This window comes from Rhinoderma darwinii, chromosome 5 (genome assembly GCF_050947455.1).
Source record: "Rhinoderma darwinii isolate aRhiDar2 chromosome 5, aRhiDar2.hap1, whole genome shotgun sequence".
NCBI classification, from domain to species: Eukaryota; Metazoa; Chordata; class Amphibia; order Anura; family Rhinodermatidae; genus Rhinoderma; species Rhinoderma darwinii.
Window position 1 is genome coordinate 83,052,692 of NC_134691.1, and position 20,549 is coordinate 83,073,240.

Below are 20,549 nucleotides of genomic sequence, written 5' to 3' on the forward strand. Positions count from 1 at the left end.
TCCGTAATGGACGCCGCTAAAAACGCGAGTACGATCAATTACGTCTGAAATTCAGGAGCTGCTTTCGCCTGAAAACAGCTCAGTAATTTCAGATGTATTTTGCGCTGTCGTGTGAACATACCCTAAGCCTGCTCTGCCACTATCACATATCAGCGGTTCTAATTGGATAGCATACAGTTACTGACGGCAGAGGCTGGGCTGCATGTAATAGCCGAAAAAACCCGAAATGCGAAACATGACGTCTTATCTGCGCTGAATTTCGGTTTCGGTTATTTTTAGATTAATTGCCCAGCCCTACTTCCACGTCAGTATTTCCCAAGAGAACAGTTTTATATTTCCAAGGTTGAATCTGATGCTGGTCGGTGTGTGACTGCACACACCAAACCTGCATATAATTATCTATATTTATGACCTATAACATTTATATATAATGCAAAAAGAACCAACGTTTTACTGAGACTCATTCTTACACATGATTTATGTTCCAGGAACGCTGCATGTGCTCATGCAGAAATAAAACGTCATCTGTTTTAAATTGGTTCGGCTACGATTTTCTCCTTCTAGCAATTTGAACTACTACAATATGACCACTATTCAAGTGAAATACGATGAAAATGGAACTATGCAAAGAGCCCAGTGTTTACAACTGTAATTTGTAGTAAAAGTACAAGGTATGTAAATGTCAGAAGGTACACTTTTTTTTTTTGTAGTGTGAGGAAATATAAAGTAGAGTACTTCTAAACATTGTCCCCGTGAAGCTGTATAAATATTCCTAGACCCCTGTGTGGAGCTTTCACTGAAATTTGGACTTGGTACCTCTTTAGTAAGTCTAGCCCTGGCCATGCTAACCCAAATTTTGTTGCATAGGCCTGGTTAAAGGAGTTTTCTAGGATTATTAAAACAGGTCTGCTTTCTTCTACAAACAGTGCCACACCTTTCCATGGGTTGTATCTGGTATTGCAGCTCAGTTCCATTGAAGTGAAATCGGGCTCAGCTGTAAGGGTATGTTCACATGCAGTGACCAGAAATGTCTTAACCCCTTAATGACCGGGCATGTTTGTACCTTAATGACCAAGCCAGATTTGTCAAATCTGGTATGTCTGACTTTATCAGAGAATAACTCTGTGAAAGTTTTGAATATCCAAGTAATTCTGACATTGTTTTTTCGTCACATGTTGTACTTTATTTTAGTGGTAAAAGTAGACTGATACGATTTGCGGAAATTAATTAAAAAATAGAAAAATGGAAGAAATTTTGTAAAAATTACCATTTTCCCCTATTTTTAACTGCAATATGTCACATATGTACACACATACTGTACAATTTTTTTAATTAAATATATATTTCTATCTCTTTACTCTATTTTGGCAGCACTTTTGAAAAAATAAAATAAATTTTCAGCAATTTAGAAGACTTACAAATTGAATAATCATTTTATAAATTTTGAAGTACATTTTGTTTTCCTGCACCAAGCCAGGTTTTCAGAGGCTCATAGGTCTCAGAGTGATGGAAACCCCCACAAATGACCCCATTTAGAAAACTAGACCCCTTAAGGTATTTACCTAAGGGTATAGTAAGTATTTTGACCCCACAGTTTTTTGCTAAATTTAATACATAGCAGGTGAAAAAAAAAAAATTCACTTTTTTTCATAAAAGTATCAGTTTGAAGACCAATTTCTTTGTAAAGCGACCATGAGAATGAAGAAACACACCACAAAATCTATCACCCTGTTTCTCCTGTTTTCAAAAATACCAACATTGTGGCCCTAATGCGCTGCCTGGACACACGGCAGGACCCAAAAGGAAGGGAGCACCCATAGGCTTTCAGGACTCATATTTTGCTTGAAAATGTTTTAGGCCCCACTGTACATTTGGAGAGGCTTTGAGCTGCCAGAACGATAGAAACTCCCCATAAACGACCCCATTTCGAAAACTAGACCCCTTAAGGTATTTATCTAGGGGTATAGTTAGCATTTTGACCACACAGGTTTTTTGCTAAATATATTGGAATTAGTCTGTAAAAATTAAAATGTACTTTTTTTCTGAAACAACATAAACATTTTTATTATTTACAAGGAATAACGAAGAAAATGCACCCCAACATTTGTAAAGCAATGTCTCCCGATTACGACAATACCCCATATGTGGTAATAAACTGCTGTTTGGACCCACAGCAGGGCTCAGAAGGGAAGGAGCGCCATTTGGATTTATGATTTTGCTGGATTGGTTTTCGGTGCCATATCGCATTTGCAATGCACTGGAGGGACCAAAACAGTGGAAACCCACGAAAAGTTACCCCATTTTGGAAAAACCTTCAAGAAATTTTTCTAGGGGTATAGTGAGCATTTAGACCCCACGGGTCTTTTGCAGAGTTTATTGGAATTAGGGCGCGAAAATTAATATCAACATTTTTTCCACTAAAATGTTGCATTTTCTCATTTTCACAAGGGATAAAGGAGGAAAAAAACAACCATTTTTTATAAAGCAATTTCTCCCGAGTACGGAAATACCCCACATGTGGTCAAAAGTTTTTTCATTAGAAATGAATTAACCCTTTCAGGACTGATCCATTTTTTGCTTTCATATTTTAGATTTTCACTCCCCGCTTTCCAAGAGCCATAACTTTTTTATTTTTCCCATCAATAGAGCGGTGTGAGGGCTTATTTGTTGCGGGACAATCTGTCGTTTTCATTGGTACCATTTTGAGGTACATGCGATTTTTTTTTAATCACTTTTTATTCAATTTTTTTGCAATCCTGAGCAAAAAAACAGGAATTCTGACACCGTTTTTTAGGTTTTCTTTTTGCGGCGCTCACCGTACGCTATAGGTGACATTTTTACTTTATTCTGCGTGTTAGTACAATTACGGCGATACCAGATGTATATAGGTTTGGTCCTTTTTTTTAGCGTTTGCGCAATAAAATGACATTTATAAAAAAAAAAAATTCTGTGTCACCATATTCTGAGGGCCATAATTTTTTAGTCAAAAAAGCTGTGTAGGGGCTTGTTTTTTGCGGGACGGTTAGAAGTTTTTATTGGTACTATTTTCGGGTACATGCGACTTTTTGATCACTTTTTATTCTCTATTTTGGGAGGGTTGGTGACAAAAAAAATTGTGATTCTGTCGTAGTTTTTATTGATTTTTTTTGGGGTGTTCATCGTGCGGGAAAAATAACATTACAGTTTTATAGTTGGGTTCGTTACGAACGCGGTGATACCAGATATGTGTACTTTTTTAACGTGTTCATTTTTTTTCTATAATAAAAGTCTTATTATAGGAAAAAAAGCATTTAGTGTTTATAGAACTTCTAACTTTTATTTGTACACTTTTTTTAAAACATTTTTATTACTTTTTTTTCTTGTCCCACTAGGGGACACTCAGACTTGCAGCTTTGATCGCTGCTAGAGTACATTACACTACACACAGAGTGTAATGTACTCTAACTGTCATTGTGACGTGACTGTCACACTGACAGGAAGCAGAGGAGGAACGGCCGGAGGCTGTTCCTCCGAGGCTTCCGTACATGGCAACCCGGAGGTCATTATCTGACCTCCGATTGCCGTGACAAGCATCGGTAGCCCCCACGATCACTTCGTGGGGGCTGCCGATGTGCTTCAAACCACTTAAATGCGGCGACGGCAATCCGTCGCCGCACTTAAGGGGTTAACTGCCGAAATCAGCGGCGATGGTCCGCTGTCCGGCGAGACTGATGTCTCAGCTATCTAGGACAGCTGTCAGCGCGGGTCTGTCACTCTGTGTTTACACAGAGTGACAGTTTGAAATGTGGACGAAAATGAACGTCATGGTGCGGGAACTAGCAGCCGACCATGACGTTCATTTTCGTCCTTGGTCGTTAAGGGGTTAAAATACGGAGCTGTTTTCAGGCGAAAACAGATCCTGATTCAGACGTTTTTGTTTTTTTTAACAATACATGTTTTTCGCTGCGTTTTTTACGGTCGTTTTTGGAGCTTTTTTTCAATGGAGTCAATGAAAAACACCTCCAAAAACGTTCCAAGTAGTGTCCTGCACTTCTTTTGACGAGCAGTCATTTTACGCGCCGTATTTTGACAGTGACGCGTAAAATAAAGGCTCGTGGGAACAGAACATCGTAATTTCCATTGAAAGCAATGGGCAGATGTTTGTAGGCGTATTAGGGGTGCTTTTTCCAGGCGTAAACGTGAACATACCCTAATACGTACCCCAACCTATGAACAGTTGCGGACTTTTGTGGAAGAAAGCAGACCTCTTTTTCCAATCTTGGACAACCCCCTTTGAGTTGACCCTTCCCCTTTTTGTCCACAAACCTAGTGATACACCATCAATGCTTATGGTAGAAACACTCTTAAAAAATTACTCCACTGGACTCAAAGATTGCATTTATTTTTTGCAGCTAGGCAAGTTCTCTAACATGTTAATTTGTGTCTTAATTTGCACATACACGTTGCTACATATATATAATTTTCTAAGACTCACTGCCTGAACATTTGTGACAAACACACATCCCTACAGTGTAGCCCTGAAAATCTCAATTTGGGGAGCAAACCGCACTGGAGTAAATTCGAGAATTTTATCTATCTCCGGGTTGCAGTAGAATTTTGAAGACCAGTGAAGTCCATATTGTGGCTTTTGGGGGATAAATATGCTATAAAAAGACCAGGGATAGGACATGCTGCAGTCTGTTGCACATTTTCTATAACCTGTTACTTCAATGAGCCACAGCATGCGTATATCACTAAACATATTACTTTTGGCTATTGTGTTATTTAAAAAAAATCAAATTTATGAATTGGTCGTTACACTGGGCTTCTGGAAGGTTTGTCGCTTCTGTTTTTAACAGAGCAGTGAATGATGTCCTGTACCAAATTTTCAGACAGATTCCAATGAATTCTTTTGGAGTCCATTGGATCCCATAATGGTACCGGTCAGGTTTTTGGTTGGGGTTCTGGTATATTTGACAGCAAGAACAACACTGCAAACAAAGCTTTTTTTTGCCATCAGAGACACTCCAAACGTATGGGAAAAATGGTTAAAATGAGTAGAGCTAAGGTTCTGTTCACATTTACAATTGATATTCAAGGGTTGGTCGTCCTTGCAAATGAAAACATTATATATTACGTGTGTGCGTCCACTGTCTCCATTTACCCTCATCATTAAACAAAACACTGAAATCTGCTGCTGAACAAGAGCTATTTATTAGTATAACACTTTTTTTCCCCAAAGTTTCAATAGCAAATGAAGTATGTACAAATCCTTACAGCATTTACATCATAAAAAAGTTTTTTTCTATTTTGTATCGGCCTGCTAAAAAGTTAACAAAATACTGTGAGGACCTCTAAGCACTGTAACAAAATAGCTGGGCTTGCAGTTCCTGTTCAAGTACACTTGTCGCCAGATACATACAGAAAAGGCAGCCATTTAGTGTATTGGTTAGGTCATTACTAGCGAATGTATAAATTGCATTTTCGTAAATATTGGCTTAACCGACAAAATAGCTGTCGTCACTGGATGCAGGCAAAATGTGCATATCAAAATGCTTCACAGAAGAACGCCAGCTGATACTCCACTGGGAAGACACGTAAAAAGACAAAAACAAAAAAGTAACCTAGAAGAAGGCCGACGTGCAGAAGAACTGCCATGAGACGATGAAAGGAGTTTTAAATATTTAAAACTACAATAATTTCAAGTGAGACAAACATTCATAGACAGAGATGCAAGACAACAAATACAATTCAGCTAGAGTCCAGCTGGTGAGGCTTTTCCAGAATTGGAGATTTGTTTTATACTGATATGGCTGTAGATTTCCATCATGCTTAATGCGACTGGAAAATAAAAATGGTTGTATGGATTTGCGATGATTGGTTCTTTTGAAGGCAGCTTATAGGAGGTGTAGGTCTCATCACATTACTCTGGTCAAAAGTTTAAGACTTGGAAAGGCAGCAAAATGAGTCATAAAAGACTACTGCTCCTTTGTATGATAGCATTTCTGCCTAATATATATATATATATATATATATATATATATATATATATATGAACAACATTCTATACTGCAGATGCCCCTGAACTTCACTTGCCCAGATTACTCCCCAATTGGCAAATCATAATAAAGAATTAAAAAAAAAATTAAAACAATGACTGCAGTGCCAAGTGTATGAGGCATCCCGTACGATATGAAGTAGATGAAACCATATTAAAGAATAAAATATTTCTCATAAAAAAAAAAAAACGTTGCAAGAACAAAAACAGTAATATTTTTTTTTTCCCCTCTTATATTAAAAAAACTAACATGTAAGCAAGTACTTGACAGCATTCTTATTTTTCAATGGAAAAGGTCATCAATAAAGTATATATATATATATATATATATAAATGTATATAAAAACACAATAAGACCTATGCGTGTTTATGTCTACCTTTGTCGTCATGTAAACATTACAGTCCATCACTCACCTGCATACATTACAGACAGCCTTCATTGAACTAAAGACTGCCTTGACAATACTAATGGCTTGACTGAGGCACTTGGCACTTTGGGCCTCCTTGCGTCAGCAACTATTGCTACTGTAGTTCCTAGTAAACTTGCAGACTTTGTATAGATCTAGCCTGCCAAACGTGTGCCTCCACTGTGTGTAGGGGATAGATTTCTAACACAAAGCTAATAAACTTTGAACTGGTCTTAAACTTTTGGCAGATAGTGAGCATAGCCATTTAGGCTTTGTAGTATTTGTTCAAGTGAAAGCCAGGTCAGTTCACATGTTGACAGGCATGCAACTTGAAAACATTGCACAACAAGCAACACAGAGCAGTTTGAAAAGTTTACAAGACTTCAAGTAGACTTTACAACCCTTCACAACTGAATATTCACAGACAAAACGTAGTCTCTTAAGTTACTGCTGCCATTTTCTCACACATGGGATACCTTCTGTGACTCTCTAGCTTGCTTTATGCTATACAACCATTTGATGATCCTGGCATTTCGCTCTATGGCAGAAATGCCGTACGGCACGCGGTCATTGGCACTGTCGTCGTTTCTAAGGTCACTGTTGCTATCCTGAGACTGTTCACAGTCTGAGCTGATCATGCTTGCACTGCGAAAGTTTAGAGAAATTATATCAGAATTAGCCCTTGCAAAGTTTTCAATCCCAAGATTTTCAAGCTCTTCAGGATCCAGTCCACAGTAATTAAAGAATCTCTCAACATCAGCATCAACACGAAAGTATCTGTCACTTAAGTCCGACTTCGATCGCTGGAGTGATGGCCTTCGTGTTACCCCACAGGTGGGTTCCAAAGTATCGTTGTCTGGAAACTTAAGGGTGGTTAAGGTGGCAATTTTGGGCTTTGGAGGGAGAGGTGGGGCCGAACTGCTACAAGGTATCGCCTTTATTTGTTTCATATTTGTGACTTTCCGAATGTCCGAGGAACTATGAGAAACATGTAAAAAAGTATCACCTGATTTTTCTAGAAGCCTCCTACTGATGTTGGAGTTGGTTTCTTGGGGACTCCCATGACTTTGAGTAGGGTAGACCTTTAAGGATTCTGCAAACGAATGTCGGTTTTGATCAGCGGAGTCTGGTCTACCTGGTGGCCAGTTCCGAGAACTTTGCTTGTGCACAGAACCTGTACTGGAGCCTTCAGAGCTATTGATAATGTTTTTAAGGATTTCTAGCTTTAAGTTCTCTCTTTGTACACAGCTCTCAGACTTTGCATTATTGTTAAACATCTTTAAGGTTGGGCTAGCCAAAGGTCTTTTTGCCCCAGGGCACACAGGAGGTTTTGCAAGTACTGCTGGCTTCACAGGCTCTTGTTTGGCATTGATAACCTCTTGGCTCTTAACATATTTTGACTTATCGGCTTCTAGTCTTTCCACTGCGCTGAGTCTCTTGGGATTAGGTTCCGATTGCCTGCGGAAATAGTCAGGTCCTTTGTTCAATATTCGGAGAGGGACAGCGGATGCAAAAGTGATCGCTGGGCTACCAGGTTTCCCCATGCTACCTGCCTGTAGTGTTTCTGTAGGCATGTTTGGAGATTGTTCCCCCGCAGCCGTTTTGGATTCTCTTCTTGTGTTTTCTAAATGCACTGCGCAGAAACATGTGCATCAAGCACAATGAATAAAAGCTGAATCTTCAAATCTGAGTGTTAGCAGCAGCTCTTCATCATCTCACAGCTCATTAAAGGACATTTTTTTAATTCATGGGTTAAAAGGCAGCCCGGATACAAAAGCCACCAGACAGAAGTCTGTACTAATCTGCTCAGCGCAATCCTTTATTCGCACAGAAGGATGTGGGTGTCTTGTCTTTTCTTTGTGTTGTACTACAGGCAAGGATCTGAAACACAAAACAACCAATCATATGTCAGTATCAGCATGTGACATCACGGCTGTAGCAACAGAAAATATTAGAGCATTTTAGTTCGTAGTGTAAAAAAACTAAAAAACGCATTAGGTGGCTTTTAACCCCCTCAATCCCAAATGGAATGTTAATTGTGTTCAGGAGAAAAGAACACCAGACAATAGATGGTTAATAGAAAAAACACATCACTAATATTCTTTGAGTTTTTGGGAGCAATTGTATAATACAAAATTAATAATTACAACTGAATTATTAATAATTAACCTAAAATTCAAAAGAAAATGTTTAAAATGGGCACAGGTGAGAATTATTTTATCAAAATATTTTCTATAATATCACACTGGAAAAAAAAAAGTATATATATATATATATATATATATATATATATATATATATATATATATATACACACACACATACACACACATGCACCCGTTCAAAAGTTTAGGGTCACTTAGAAATTTCCTTATTTTTTTAAAGAAAAGCACAGTTTTTTTCAATGAAGATAACATTAAATTAATAAAAAATACTCTATACATTGTTAATGTGCTAAATTACTATTCTAGCTGCAAACGTCTGGTTTTTAATGCAATATCTACATAGGTGTATAGAGGCCCATTTCCAGCAACCATCACTCCAGTGTTCTAATGGTACATTGTGTTTGCTAACTGTGTTAGAAGGCTAATGGATGATTAGAAAACACTTGAAAACCCTTGTGCAATTATGGTAGGACCGCTGTAAACAGTTTTGCTGTTTGGAGGAGCTATAAAACTGACCTTCCTTTGAGCTAGTTGAGAATCTGGAGCATTACATTTGTGGGCTCGATTAAACTCTCAAAAGGTCTAGAAAAAGTGAGCTTTCATGTGAAACTCGACAGTCTATTCTTGTTCTTAGAAATGAAGGCTATTCCATGCGAGAAATTGCCAAGAAACTGAAGATTTCCTACAACGGTGTGTACTACTCCCTTCAGAGGACAGCACAAACAGGCTCTAACCAGAGTAGAAAGAGAAGTGTGAGGCCCCGCTGCAGAACTGAGCAACAAGACAAGTACATTAGAGACTCTAGTTTGAGAAATAGACGCCTCACAGGTCCTCAACTGGCAGCTTAAATAGTATCCGCAAAACGCCAGTGTCAACGTCTACAGTGAAGAGGCGGCTCCGGGATGCTGGCCTTCAGGGCAGAGTGGCAAAGAAAAAGCCATATCTGAGACTGGCTAATAAAAGGAAAAGATTAATACGGGCAAAAGCACGCAGACATTGGACAGAGGAAGATTGGAAAAAAGTGTCATGGACAGACGAATCGAAGTTTGAGGTGTTTGTATCACACAGAAGAACATTTGTGAGACGCAGAACAACTGAAAAGATGCTGGAAGAGTGCCTGACGCCATCAGTCAAGCATGGTGGAGGTAATGTGATGGTCTGGGGTTGCTTTGGTGCTGGTAAAGTGGGAGATTTGTACAAGGTAAAAGGTATTTTGAATAAGGAAGGCTATCAGTCCATTTTGCAATGCCATGCCATACCCTGTGGACAGCGCTTGATTGGAGCCAATTTCATCCTACAACAGGACAATGACCCAAAGCACACCTCCAAATTATGCAAGAACTATTTAGGGAAGAAGCAGGCAGCTGGTATTCTATCTGTAATGGAGTGGCCAGCGCAGTCACCAGATCTCAACCCCATAGAGCTGTTGTGGGAGCAGCTTGACCGTATGGTACGCAAGAAGTGCCCATCAAGCCAATCCAACTTGTGGGAGGGGCTTCTGGAAGCATGGGGTGAAATTTCTCCCGATTACCTCAGCAAATTAACAGCTAGAATGCCAAAGGTCTGCAATGCTGTAATTGCTGCAAATGGAGCATTCTTTGACGAAAGCAAAGTTTGAAGGAGAAAATTATTATTTCAAATAAAAATCATTATTTATAACCTTGTCAATGTCTTGACTATATTTTCTAGTCATTTTGCAACTCATTTGATAAATACAAGTGTGAGTTTTCATGGAAAACACAAAATTGTCTGGGTGACCCCAAACTTTTGAACGGTAGTGTGTGTATACACACACACACACACACACACACACACACACACACAATTAGTGTTAAAAAAACAAACAAATAGCAGTTCAACATTATTAACCTGATAGATAAATGTTTTTGGTGGAAGTGTTATATCTACATAGCAAATCACTTACTTGTGAGTGTGGTAGAGAAAAACCAGAGCCAACAATTAGGACATGCATGCCGCTCATTCTGAGTAATTGAATCATTAATTGAAAGGGGCTTGCTCAAAATAATAGCTGAGGAGTTAAATTACCGAAGTCCTTCATTTTGTAGAGTAACAGGTGTCACTTTTGGCCCTTATTTAAGGTAGGAGGGTGGCAAATGTTGCACATGTTGGTTATAGTGCATTTCCCTCAGAAATACTGGGGAAAATGGGTTGTTCCAGACATTGTTCTGATGAAAAACGTATTTTGATTAAAAAGTTGATGGAAGAGAGAAAAACATATAGAAAAGTGCAGCAAGTTATAGGCTGCTCAGCTAAAACGCTCTCAAATGCTTTGTAGTGGCAACCAAAACCTGAGACGCGCAAGGAAGCGGGGAACTACTGCTCAAATGGATGGAAGAATAGCCAAAACGGCCAAGGCTCAGCCAATGATCACCTACAAAAAGGTCAAAGAAGATGGGAAGTTACCAGTGAGCACTGCTACAATCAGAAGACGAATAAGTGAAGCCAAGTTACCAGCAATAACTTCCCGAAAAAAATCCAGTTGATGAAAAAAAACACATGTCCTGAATAGGTTAAAATTTGCCAAGGAACACATCAACTGGCCCAAAGAGAAATGGTGCAACATTTTGTGGACTGATGAAAGCAAAATAGTTATTTTTGGGTCTAGTGGCCGCAGACAGTATGTCAGATGAAACCCGTGCGCTGAATTCAAGCCACAGTACATGGTGAAAACAGTAAAGCATGGTGCTGCAAAAATCATGATATGCGGCTATTTCTCATGCCATGGTGTTGGGCCTATTTATCGCATACAAGGGATCATGGATCAGTTTGAATATATCAAAATACTTGAGATCATGTTGCCCTATGCCGAAGAAGAAATGCCCTTGAAATGGATGTTTCAACACGACAATGACCCAAAACACACCAGTAAGCGAACAACATCTTGGTTACAGACAAATAGGATTGAGGTAATGGAGTGGCCAGCCCAATCCCCTGACCACAATCTCATAGAGAACTTGTAGGGTGACCTAAAAAAATGAGGTTTTCTGAGGCAAAACCCAAGAATGCAGAAGAACTGGAAAGTCGTCCAATCTTCCTGGACTGGATACCTGTTCAGAGGGGCCAGAAGTTGGTCGACTCCATGCAACACAGATGTCAAGCAGTTCTCAGGAACAATGGTTATTCCACTAAATATTAGTTCAGTAAAGTGAAATCTGAAACATTATTTCAGTTTTTAAAAGAAAAATGCTGTCACTGTTTATTTATATAATTTTTTTCCCCCAAAAAAAACTGTTAAAAAAAAAACCTATCTATATTATTTATTTTCACTGGGGAATTCTGAAAACTGACTCGTCAATCCCACCTACTACATAATCACTGGTCAGGGGAACGATATGGTCCCAAACCTATCTGTGCATGAGTTTCACTCTCCCTTGACAACTGAGTGAAATATTTCCCTACTGCTTCCTTGAAAACCGGGACTGGGTCCCGCATGGTTCTGGAGATTATTGCTTTTGAGATATTGCAGGTTCCAGCTACTTCTGAGGCACGTCAGAAATGTAACATTTTGGGAGAAACTAATGGAGGGTCCACTTTAAATGTCTAAGATCAAGTCTAAATTTATAATAATGAAAGTTAGGATATGCTCCAACACATAAATATCACATTAACCTTTGGAAATACAATGTGAAAACTATATATTCTAATTGGCATCTAAAAGTACCCATATGTTGTAATAGGAGTCATAGGAGTAACTTTCAAGTGTATGCAAAGAAGTGGTTTTATAGTCGATAGACGCCTGTTCTACAGTGATACCCACTGTAATATTGGGTGCAGTGTTATTGCCAAAGCTGTGCCCGAGGGGCAGGTTTTAAATTGGATACACCAGAGCCTGACTCCAATGTCCGTGTGAACAAGCCAAATATCCCTTGCCCCGCCACACTGGAGAACACAGATGGAAGTCTCAACCACAGCAGGAGAGTGAAAGGTCAGCCCAGCAGAGCAGAAAACATTAGCAGACCATGCCTGAAGCTGGCTATAAACCACTATGAGACACTATGGACATTAGACGTCTCAGAGTCCAGGGGGGGGGGGGGGGCGATTAGGGAATTCATCTTCAGAAAGCCACTCACAGAGGCTGTATTAGGCAGGAATGCAGTCACCGACGTAAAAAGAATAGTTACATTAACTTTGTAGTTATGTTGTAATACTATGGTTTTTAGGTTTCAGTGCTTTCCTTTAGTGCCATGTTTCATGGACGCTCTGGGAAATAAATTAAGAACACATCATATATTGATTTTCTACGAACACAGCCAATCAGATCTCAAGCACATTATAAACCCAACTAACCAAAATGTTGTAAAACCCTATCTATAAGCAATAGCCCTTTAATTATTTACATAATTCAACATAGCAGTGTACCCATATTATAATGACTAAGATTAGTCCCTGTCCCAAATGGTGATCACAATTTGAAATTCCCATCTCAAACACACACGGGGCTAATTTTATAGATACCCAATTAAAACACCTGTATTTCTCTACCCATACATGTCCTGATGCATGAAATCGAGATTAAAGAATATTAGGCCAGGGCTACACCTAGAGTTTTTGTAGTGCTACTGATTAATTTTAACTCTTGAGCGACAGTTGCAGTCCACAACATTGCATTCAACTCCATGTATTTTGGACTGCAGCTGTGGCTCAAGAGTTAAAATCAGTAGCACTCCAAAGTCTCGGTGTAGCACTGGCCTTATTTCTACTTGTCCCATAAAACCCCCAAAACACTAGAACCAGGAAAGTGTAGGGTTTTGACCAGGGACAAAGTGTAGAAAAAAAACCCACAAAAAAAACATCGATATCCCTTGGTTTGGTCCCACAACCAAGGCAAAGTTATTCACAGCCAGTAATATTTAATCTGATAATGACCTGATCCATTTCAGGAATAGGTCAATAGTAGGAGCAGATAAAACAACCCTCCGGTCTCGACAAAATTCTAAATGTTAAGAGAGTAATATTACTGAGTGCCGGGGATTTAATGTACCCTCTGTGTTGAACCAAAATGGCTGCATCGCTTCTCAGACTGATTCTAAGACACTCCCACTGTTTACGGATTAAACAGAACTGCTCACGTGAAGGTCTCAGACTTAGTCTAAGATGCGTTGCAGCCATTTTGGGACAGCACAGAGGGGACGCTAAAACAGCAGATTGGCACAGCTGGAGGGCACCAGGTAATCTTTCCTCCATATACCCCATCACATTTAAAAATCTAGTGGTGGTCATATTGTGGGGGCCTCAAATGCATCGCACACAGCCAGGGCAGGTGAAGAGGTAGGCAAGCACACAAATGTACATTTTTACTATATATTTTATTTAGCCAAGAAAAACTTATAACCGTATGTTGGATTTCAACATGCCAGATCCATTGTCCCCTCGAAGATAAAACCGTGTCAGAGTTGTCTGGCAGCAGCTTATTCCCCTCTCCCCATTGAAATAAACATGCACACTTGGCCGAGCAGAATACGCACGGCTATGGTGGAGTCAGGAACATAGCGGTCGTCGACAGATAGCGCATGTGTGTGGCCAGCTGAACAGAGGAGAAAACAGAGGACCTGTTCTTCATGGTTAGGCAAAGTACTCCGCATACAGTAGCATTCATACCTATATTATCTTAGGAGGACGCTGCACAGTATAAATATGCTTTACCCTGGTGCCAAGGAGCCGCATATGAGGTGTATGACGTCTGCCAGTTGGGTATCACAGGTCTAATGACTGATACCCATATTTCATGTTATCAACTGTTGAACAGGTTCCTTCAGGTGACATACTAAACTAAGAAAAGTAAAAAGGTCTTCGAAGGCACCAAGATCACGGTTCAAAACCTTTCCACCCTTTGGTAGCGTGAGGCGGACTAGAGCATCACGCAACGTGTCAATGGCCACAATTTCAAGGCTATGAAAAAGGTACCGGAGATGTCCATGAAGGCTGGCTGCATCCATGGCAAATAATGTCCAGGTAGAATTGCTCTTCCATGGTGAGGTATCCACTTTATAAACTGAACTCTATATTCTTCCATGTCTTTAGTTACAGATTTCAGAAATATGTGGCGTAGAATCTAATATTTAAAACCTTCTGCCAAGTAATGTCTCGTGTTAGTAGACATATGGTGCCACTTGAGCACTATACTAAAAATATGTTATAAAATTTAAGCTGGTTGCTATTACAAACGTCTTCCATTTAGTCAAAATAAATTGCGTAAACTGCAAAGTGGAATCAAATCACGAGAAGCTGAAAGTTTAGAAAGACAACGGGGACTATTTAATGACCATAAAATCCTAGCTCAATACAAGGGATACACTGCAATTACACTTGTCTTACTTATTATACAATCCCGATGAACACATTTAAGGATGACAATGGGGGCTACAGCAGGGGTGTCATGGTGGGGGTTTGTACAGGATTCAGGGGTGGCACAGTGGGGGCACTGTGATTCATGCAGCTTTTGTCACTTGTTTTGGCATTCTGACAGAGCAGCACTGATGCAGAAGAACATGAGGCGGATTAATGTGTGGGAGATGGACCATCTTGCTCATAAATAAAGCCGTCAGCTTGACAGTCAGATGTCAAATGCAAAAGTTTCATTTAAAATAGTTGAGAAATGTTTTTCATTGTATTTCACAATAAAATATGGATACATTTTCACTAATGGTTTGATCTATGGGCATATTACACTCAGCTTGCTGTGATGTACACAGATTTGTTTGCATTCAGCATCCCAAAATGAATAGAAAATGCTGCACGGAGTTTAGAGTGAGCAGTATACTGTAGATCTAGCGGAAATGAATAGAGTACATAAGAACGGCTGATCCCAGGGCTTGTAAAAGTATGACCGTAGCCTAGGGGAGGTAAAACAAAGCCTTAGAAGAGGTAGTGTAAGTGTCCCATGAATTAACTATTACAACTTCTGCCCAAACCTTGCATCAGCGGAGAGCCTACGGTCCAGAGACCTGTCTTTAAAGAGGTACTCTAATTTCAGATATTTATAGAATATCCACAGGAGCAGAACAACCAATAAGCAGCTGCTTGTGTATTCAGCATATCCAGGGTTATTTTCTATAAATACGTATTATTAAATACTAATAAGTATGATCAAATGATAACACTATTTAAGATGATAAAGACCTGGGTGAAATCATATTTCTTTTGCATTTTTGGTATTTCATAAAATTAGTAATTAAACTATTTCAAATAGGTTCTCCACCTTAATATATTGACTGGTTTGACTGCAGCCGCATGCCTTTCCCCCTTCTCTGCTGTTCGCATTGAGGCGATTTGGCTTTGAGATGAAGAACTGAATGTTTGATAGTCTGGTTTCTAGGAATATGTTCCTTAAAGCTACAGATTTCTCGAAGGATCTGTTAGCTCATCCCTAGCACACAGACGGTCTTAGATTACTCAGGTGTTCAGCTAAAGGCCAAGTTAAAAACCGAGCGGAGGTAGAAGGGTTACCAGGTTTGACGGTTCTCAAAAATGTCTATTTCTAACTGCTATATTAAAGACTAACCACTCAAAAACTATAAACTCTGAAATGACTGCAGTTACCCCACTGCACCATACCAAGTGCCCAGGAAGCGGAGATAGTAGGTGTTTGGTCGACTCCTTCCGCTGTAGAGCGGCCATAGTTGTTCCTAGGACATGAAGAGAACTGGCCACTGGTGATATTCCTTTATGGACCAATAACGCTCTGCATTGTCCAGAAGCCAAAAACAGATTTTTCGTTTTTAACCTTACTACAAATAAATCTAGACGGTGAACCTCTTTAAATGGAAAACCCATTGCTAGTTTAATGACCCTGTACATTTGGTAGTTGGTGCCGCATTACATTGCAAATACCCATTATTTGCTAATTGTATTACAAAGCCTTGAATCGAATAATTATAACTCATTTTGTTACCTGACAGTTGAAAACATAAAAAAAAAAAAGCTAATGCCAAATGATTCTTTCAGAGAGCAGTAGTTAGAATATAATTGGACTTCATGAGGCACCCAACAAAACCAAGGAAATCTGATTTTAACACCAATGAGCAAGGACTATGAATTTGCATTTACAAAGCGGAGCTCTACCTCTGGAGCCTGCTTATCGCTTATATTAGGGAATTGCATAAATGATCAAAAGCAATTCTAGAAACTAACCATTATAGCTACAGTATTATAACAGCTTTACAGGGGTGAGGGGAAATTCGAACTTTCCACAATTGCATTGCAAAATTTACTCTTGAAATTTAAGTCCATGCGGAGAGGTGCACATGTGCAGGACTACCTCTTCATTCATTCTCCGCCTGGACGCAACTGCCACCACACTGGGCAGACAGCGGTCAGGGGACCCCCGTTATGGAGATGGGTGCGAGGCCCTAGCAACTATATAACGCTAATGGATATTTACCGGATATAACTTGGTGTTGGGATTCACTATGCATAATTAAGATAGGGGCACTATACCGAACCTCATAGTATTTTTGGCATCATGAGCGATATTATACAAATTGCTTTAGGTCATTGGGGGGGGGGGGGGTCCTGGATATCTGCTTCAAGGCTATGTACAACGTTCGAATAATTTTTTACATTTTTTTAAATAAAATCATTGTGTTGTTTTTAAGCAACTTTCAATTGTTTTACTTTTTAAAGATGCAGCTTCCATGTATCCTTTATATATAGATGAAATTCGGCTGAGAGTGAATACAGCTGATGACACACAGGATACAGCTTATATCAATCACATCGGAGTTCATAATTTAGATAGGATCCAGCTAATAATATCAATCACGTGTGTCAGAGACACACAGGACCGCTCTCGGCTGAGATGTCAGTTGAGCTGAACTGACGGAATCGGCTAAGAGAGAACAATACAGCTTCTATGTATAAAGGATACATGGAAGCTGTAGTGTAAAATGTAAAACATTTTTTTTTTAAAAAGACAATTTGAAAGCTGTTTCAAAATATAAAACACATTGATTTTATAAACAAAATAAACACATTTTTGTTCTAAAAGGTGTACATCGCCTTTACTATACACTAAAAGTTGACAGTGTAAACACTGAGCCCTGAAAAATACCATGGGTTTGAATAAGTTATACAGTTGGGTCCTCCTACAGAAGCGCACAAGCAATGAACCCCAACTTTCCCGTGCTCATCAGCTCCATAGTGCACATACATTGAGAAGGTTATGGAAAGTATTATCAGCCAAAAAATGTACAGAACTACATATTTATTCCAAACACTGCAATTTGGCGGATAAGGAACTAGTTATTTCATACAGTGGTCTCTTTCATTGAAATCTGTATGCGCTCGTATATTACTATTCTGTAGTGTAGGACATTTGGGCGTTTCTCTCGCATATGCCCGGTCTTGAAACCACAACACACGTCATGGATTTTAATGCCGTCCAAGTTTACTGTATCATGTCCGTTGGACAGTGGGTTGTAAGATACAGGCATGGCATCATCAAGTCCACGGCGTTCATACAAGTGATTGTTTTCTATTCATAAAACGTACAGAGGAGAACGGCTGCATTCATCCATAATATTAGTTATGGTGGGGAAATGAATGGTGCCATTTCGGTGGTATTTATTTATTTTTTATCCCAGAGGGCATTTAGTGCTGGGCTTTATTATTTCAGGTCCTATTCGTTTATTATAGTAGGATTTCAATGCTGGGTACTCTCAAATGGACTTTGAAGGTATTTTTCTAAAAAGCAAGAATTTCAGAATATTTAGTCCATCTGGTGCTAGATGAAATTAAATTTCCTGCTACATAATTATTTAGATCCCAGCTCTGCTCTCTTGACTTCAAGAAGTGGTAGTTATGCGTCCTTCCTAGGAACGTTTTTTTACTTGTTTTAACCAGATGAAAAAAAACTTTTGTTTATATACTGGTTCGAGTGCTGGACATAATCCTCTATATATTTTTCAAAGAGGTAGTTATGCCCCATATAATAAACGTAAAGGGGTTATCTCCCCAGGGACACACCTGTCCATATACCCTATTAAGCCATATCGACATCATAGAGGGGAGTTCTCTGCTCAGGAATATCTATTTGCCATAGTGGGAAGTTAACAAAAAGCATCACTCGTTCTGGCAGACAACACTTCATTTAAATGGCCAGCATGTAATACTATATTTCACCTACAGTGGCCACTAAAGGGAAAAAGTATAGCTGGTCGCCATTTCCCCAGGCTAGAACAGCTGATCGCTGAGGTTTCTGAAGGCAGTCTCATATAAACTATTGTTTGTTTGTTTTTAATTAACTAAATTTGCTCTAAAGGAAAAAGAATTAAACCTGTCAAGATGAAATCAATTATCAGCTTTACAATCTAAATTTAGACTGAGAATAAACGACACTATGACTAAAATAAATAAAATTGAAGAACAGAGATGTTTTAGCTATTCTGACAAATGCATTTATTCCGTTGTTCATTCAAGAAGCCTGTAATAGCCAGTGTTTATTAGAGGAGAGCAGTTTTCCTACATTAGATTTGCAGTGCTTACATACTTTCCATAGCATTTATAATCCAGGGATCAATTAAATAATCTTCACTAAGTCTGGCAGTTGACAGTGGGATATGACCATTTCTAAATTAAAAATTAGCCTGTGAAACGTTCACTCTTAGGAACCAGTATACAAAAAGACAGGTCTGGATTATGTTTATTTAAAAAGTCTGCGGACAGTTAAAGGGGTTGTCCAGAAATAGAAACCATAGTTGCTTTCTTCTAAAAACAGCTCCATTAAAGGGAAAGGGACTCAGCTGCAATTCCATACAACCTGTGGACAGGTGCGGTGCAGGTTTAAGAATATTTAAATCTTAATACGCACACACAATCCCTCAGGAACGTTACACACGGAGAAACAATACGAAAGTTTTAAGGATTAAACGAATTCCAAACTTTTTTTTAATGCCTCAAGTATTCCGATTACAATTAAATAATTCCTCCAATTTTTCTTGAATGTTGTGACTTAAAATATACATAAAATACTCCTCAATGTTACCATGCAAAATAAAAATACTTTGAGTGAAAAAAGGGGAGGCACACAACATATTGCATATTAGGACTCAAATTCACCACTCCAGCAGCCAACTTGACTTTTTAGTGGTCAAGAGTAAAAACGGTCATAGATTTCAGTAACCCAAATAGGTGCCATTAAAACATTTAGTTGCATTGGACATCTGGCTTGTGACATTGTCCAGCACTCAGATAAATAACATTAAGGGTAAGTCCACATGAAGTATAAACACTGCAAATTTTCCGCAACGGATTTCATTGCGGAAAATCCACAGCCTTAGGCCTCATGCACACGACCGTATTTTTGTCCACCCCTAAATACTGGCGTAAATACGGGTGCTTGGTCACACGTATTCGACCCGTATTTACGGGCACGTTTTTGGCTGCAAAATTGCACTGCACTAATCGGCAGCCCTTCTCTCTATCAGTGCAGGATAGAGAGAAGGGGCAGCCCTTTCCGTAATAAAAGTAAAAGAAATTCATACTTACCCGGCCGTTGTCTTGGGGACGCGTCCCTCTCTTGACATCCAGTTCGACCTCCCTGGATGACGCGGCATTCCATGTGACCGCTGCAGCCAGTGATTGGCCTGTGATTGGCTGCAGCGGTCACATGGGCTGTAACGTCATCCCAGGAGGCCGGACTGGAGGAAGAAGCAGGGAGTTCTGGGTAAGTACGAACGTCTTTTTTTTTATTTATTTTTTTACAACTTTATCTATATTGTGATCGGTAGCCACTGTCCAGGGTGCTGAAACAGTTACTGCCGATCGTTTAACTCTTTCAGCACCCTGGACAGTGAGTATTTACCGACGTCGCCTAGCAACGCTCCCGTAATTACGGGTGCACACACGTAGTCACCCGTAATTACGGGAGCCCCATAGACTTCTATGGGCTGCCCGTGCCGTAATTACGGCCTGAAATAGAAC

At 39.4% G+C, this 20,549-nt stretch overlaps 1 protein-coding gene across 5 annotated transcripts in view; it reads right to left on the minus strand.

Annotated features, from left to right (window-relative positions):
• Positions 1-5,174: 5,174 nt before the first annotated feature.
• Positions 5,175-20,549, minus strand: part of FAM110B (family with sequence similarity 110 member B) — a 323,890-nt gene continuing 308,515 nt past the window's right edge. For all 5 annotated transcript variants that reach the window (XM_075826218.1, XM_075826217.1, XM_075826216.1 and 2 more), the window contains one exon: positions 5,175-8,325. In XM_075826218.1, the coding sequence (XP_075682333.1) occupies positions 6,906-8,018 (1,113 nt within the window). In that variant the 5' untranslated portion in view covers positions 8,019-8,325 and the 3' untranslated portion in view covers positions 5,175-6,905. The remainder of the gene's footprint in view (positions 8,326-20,549) is intronic.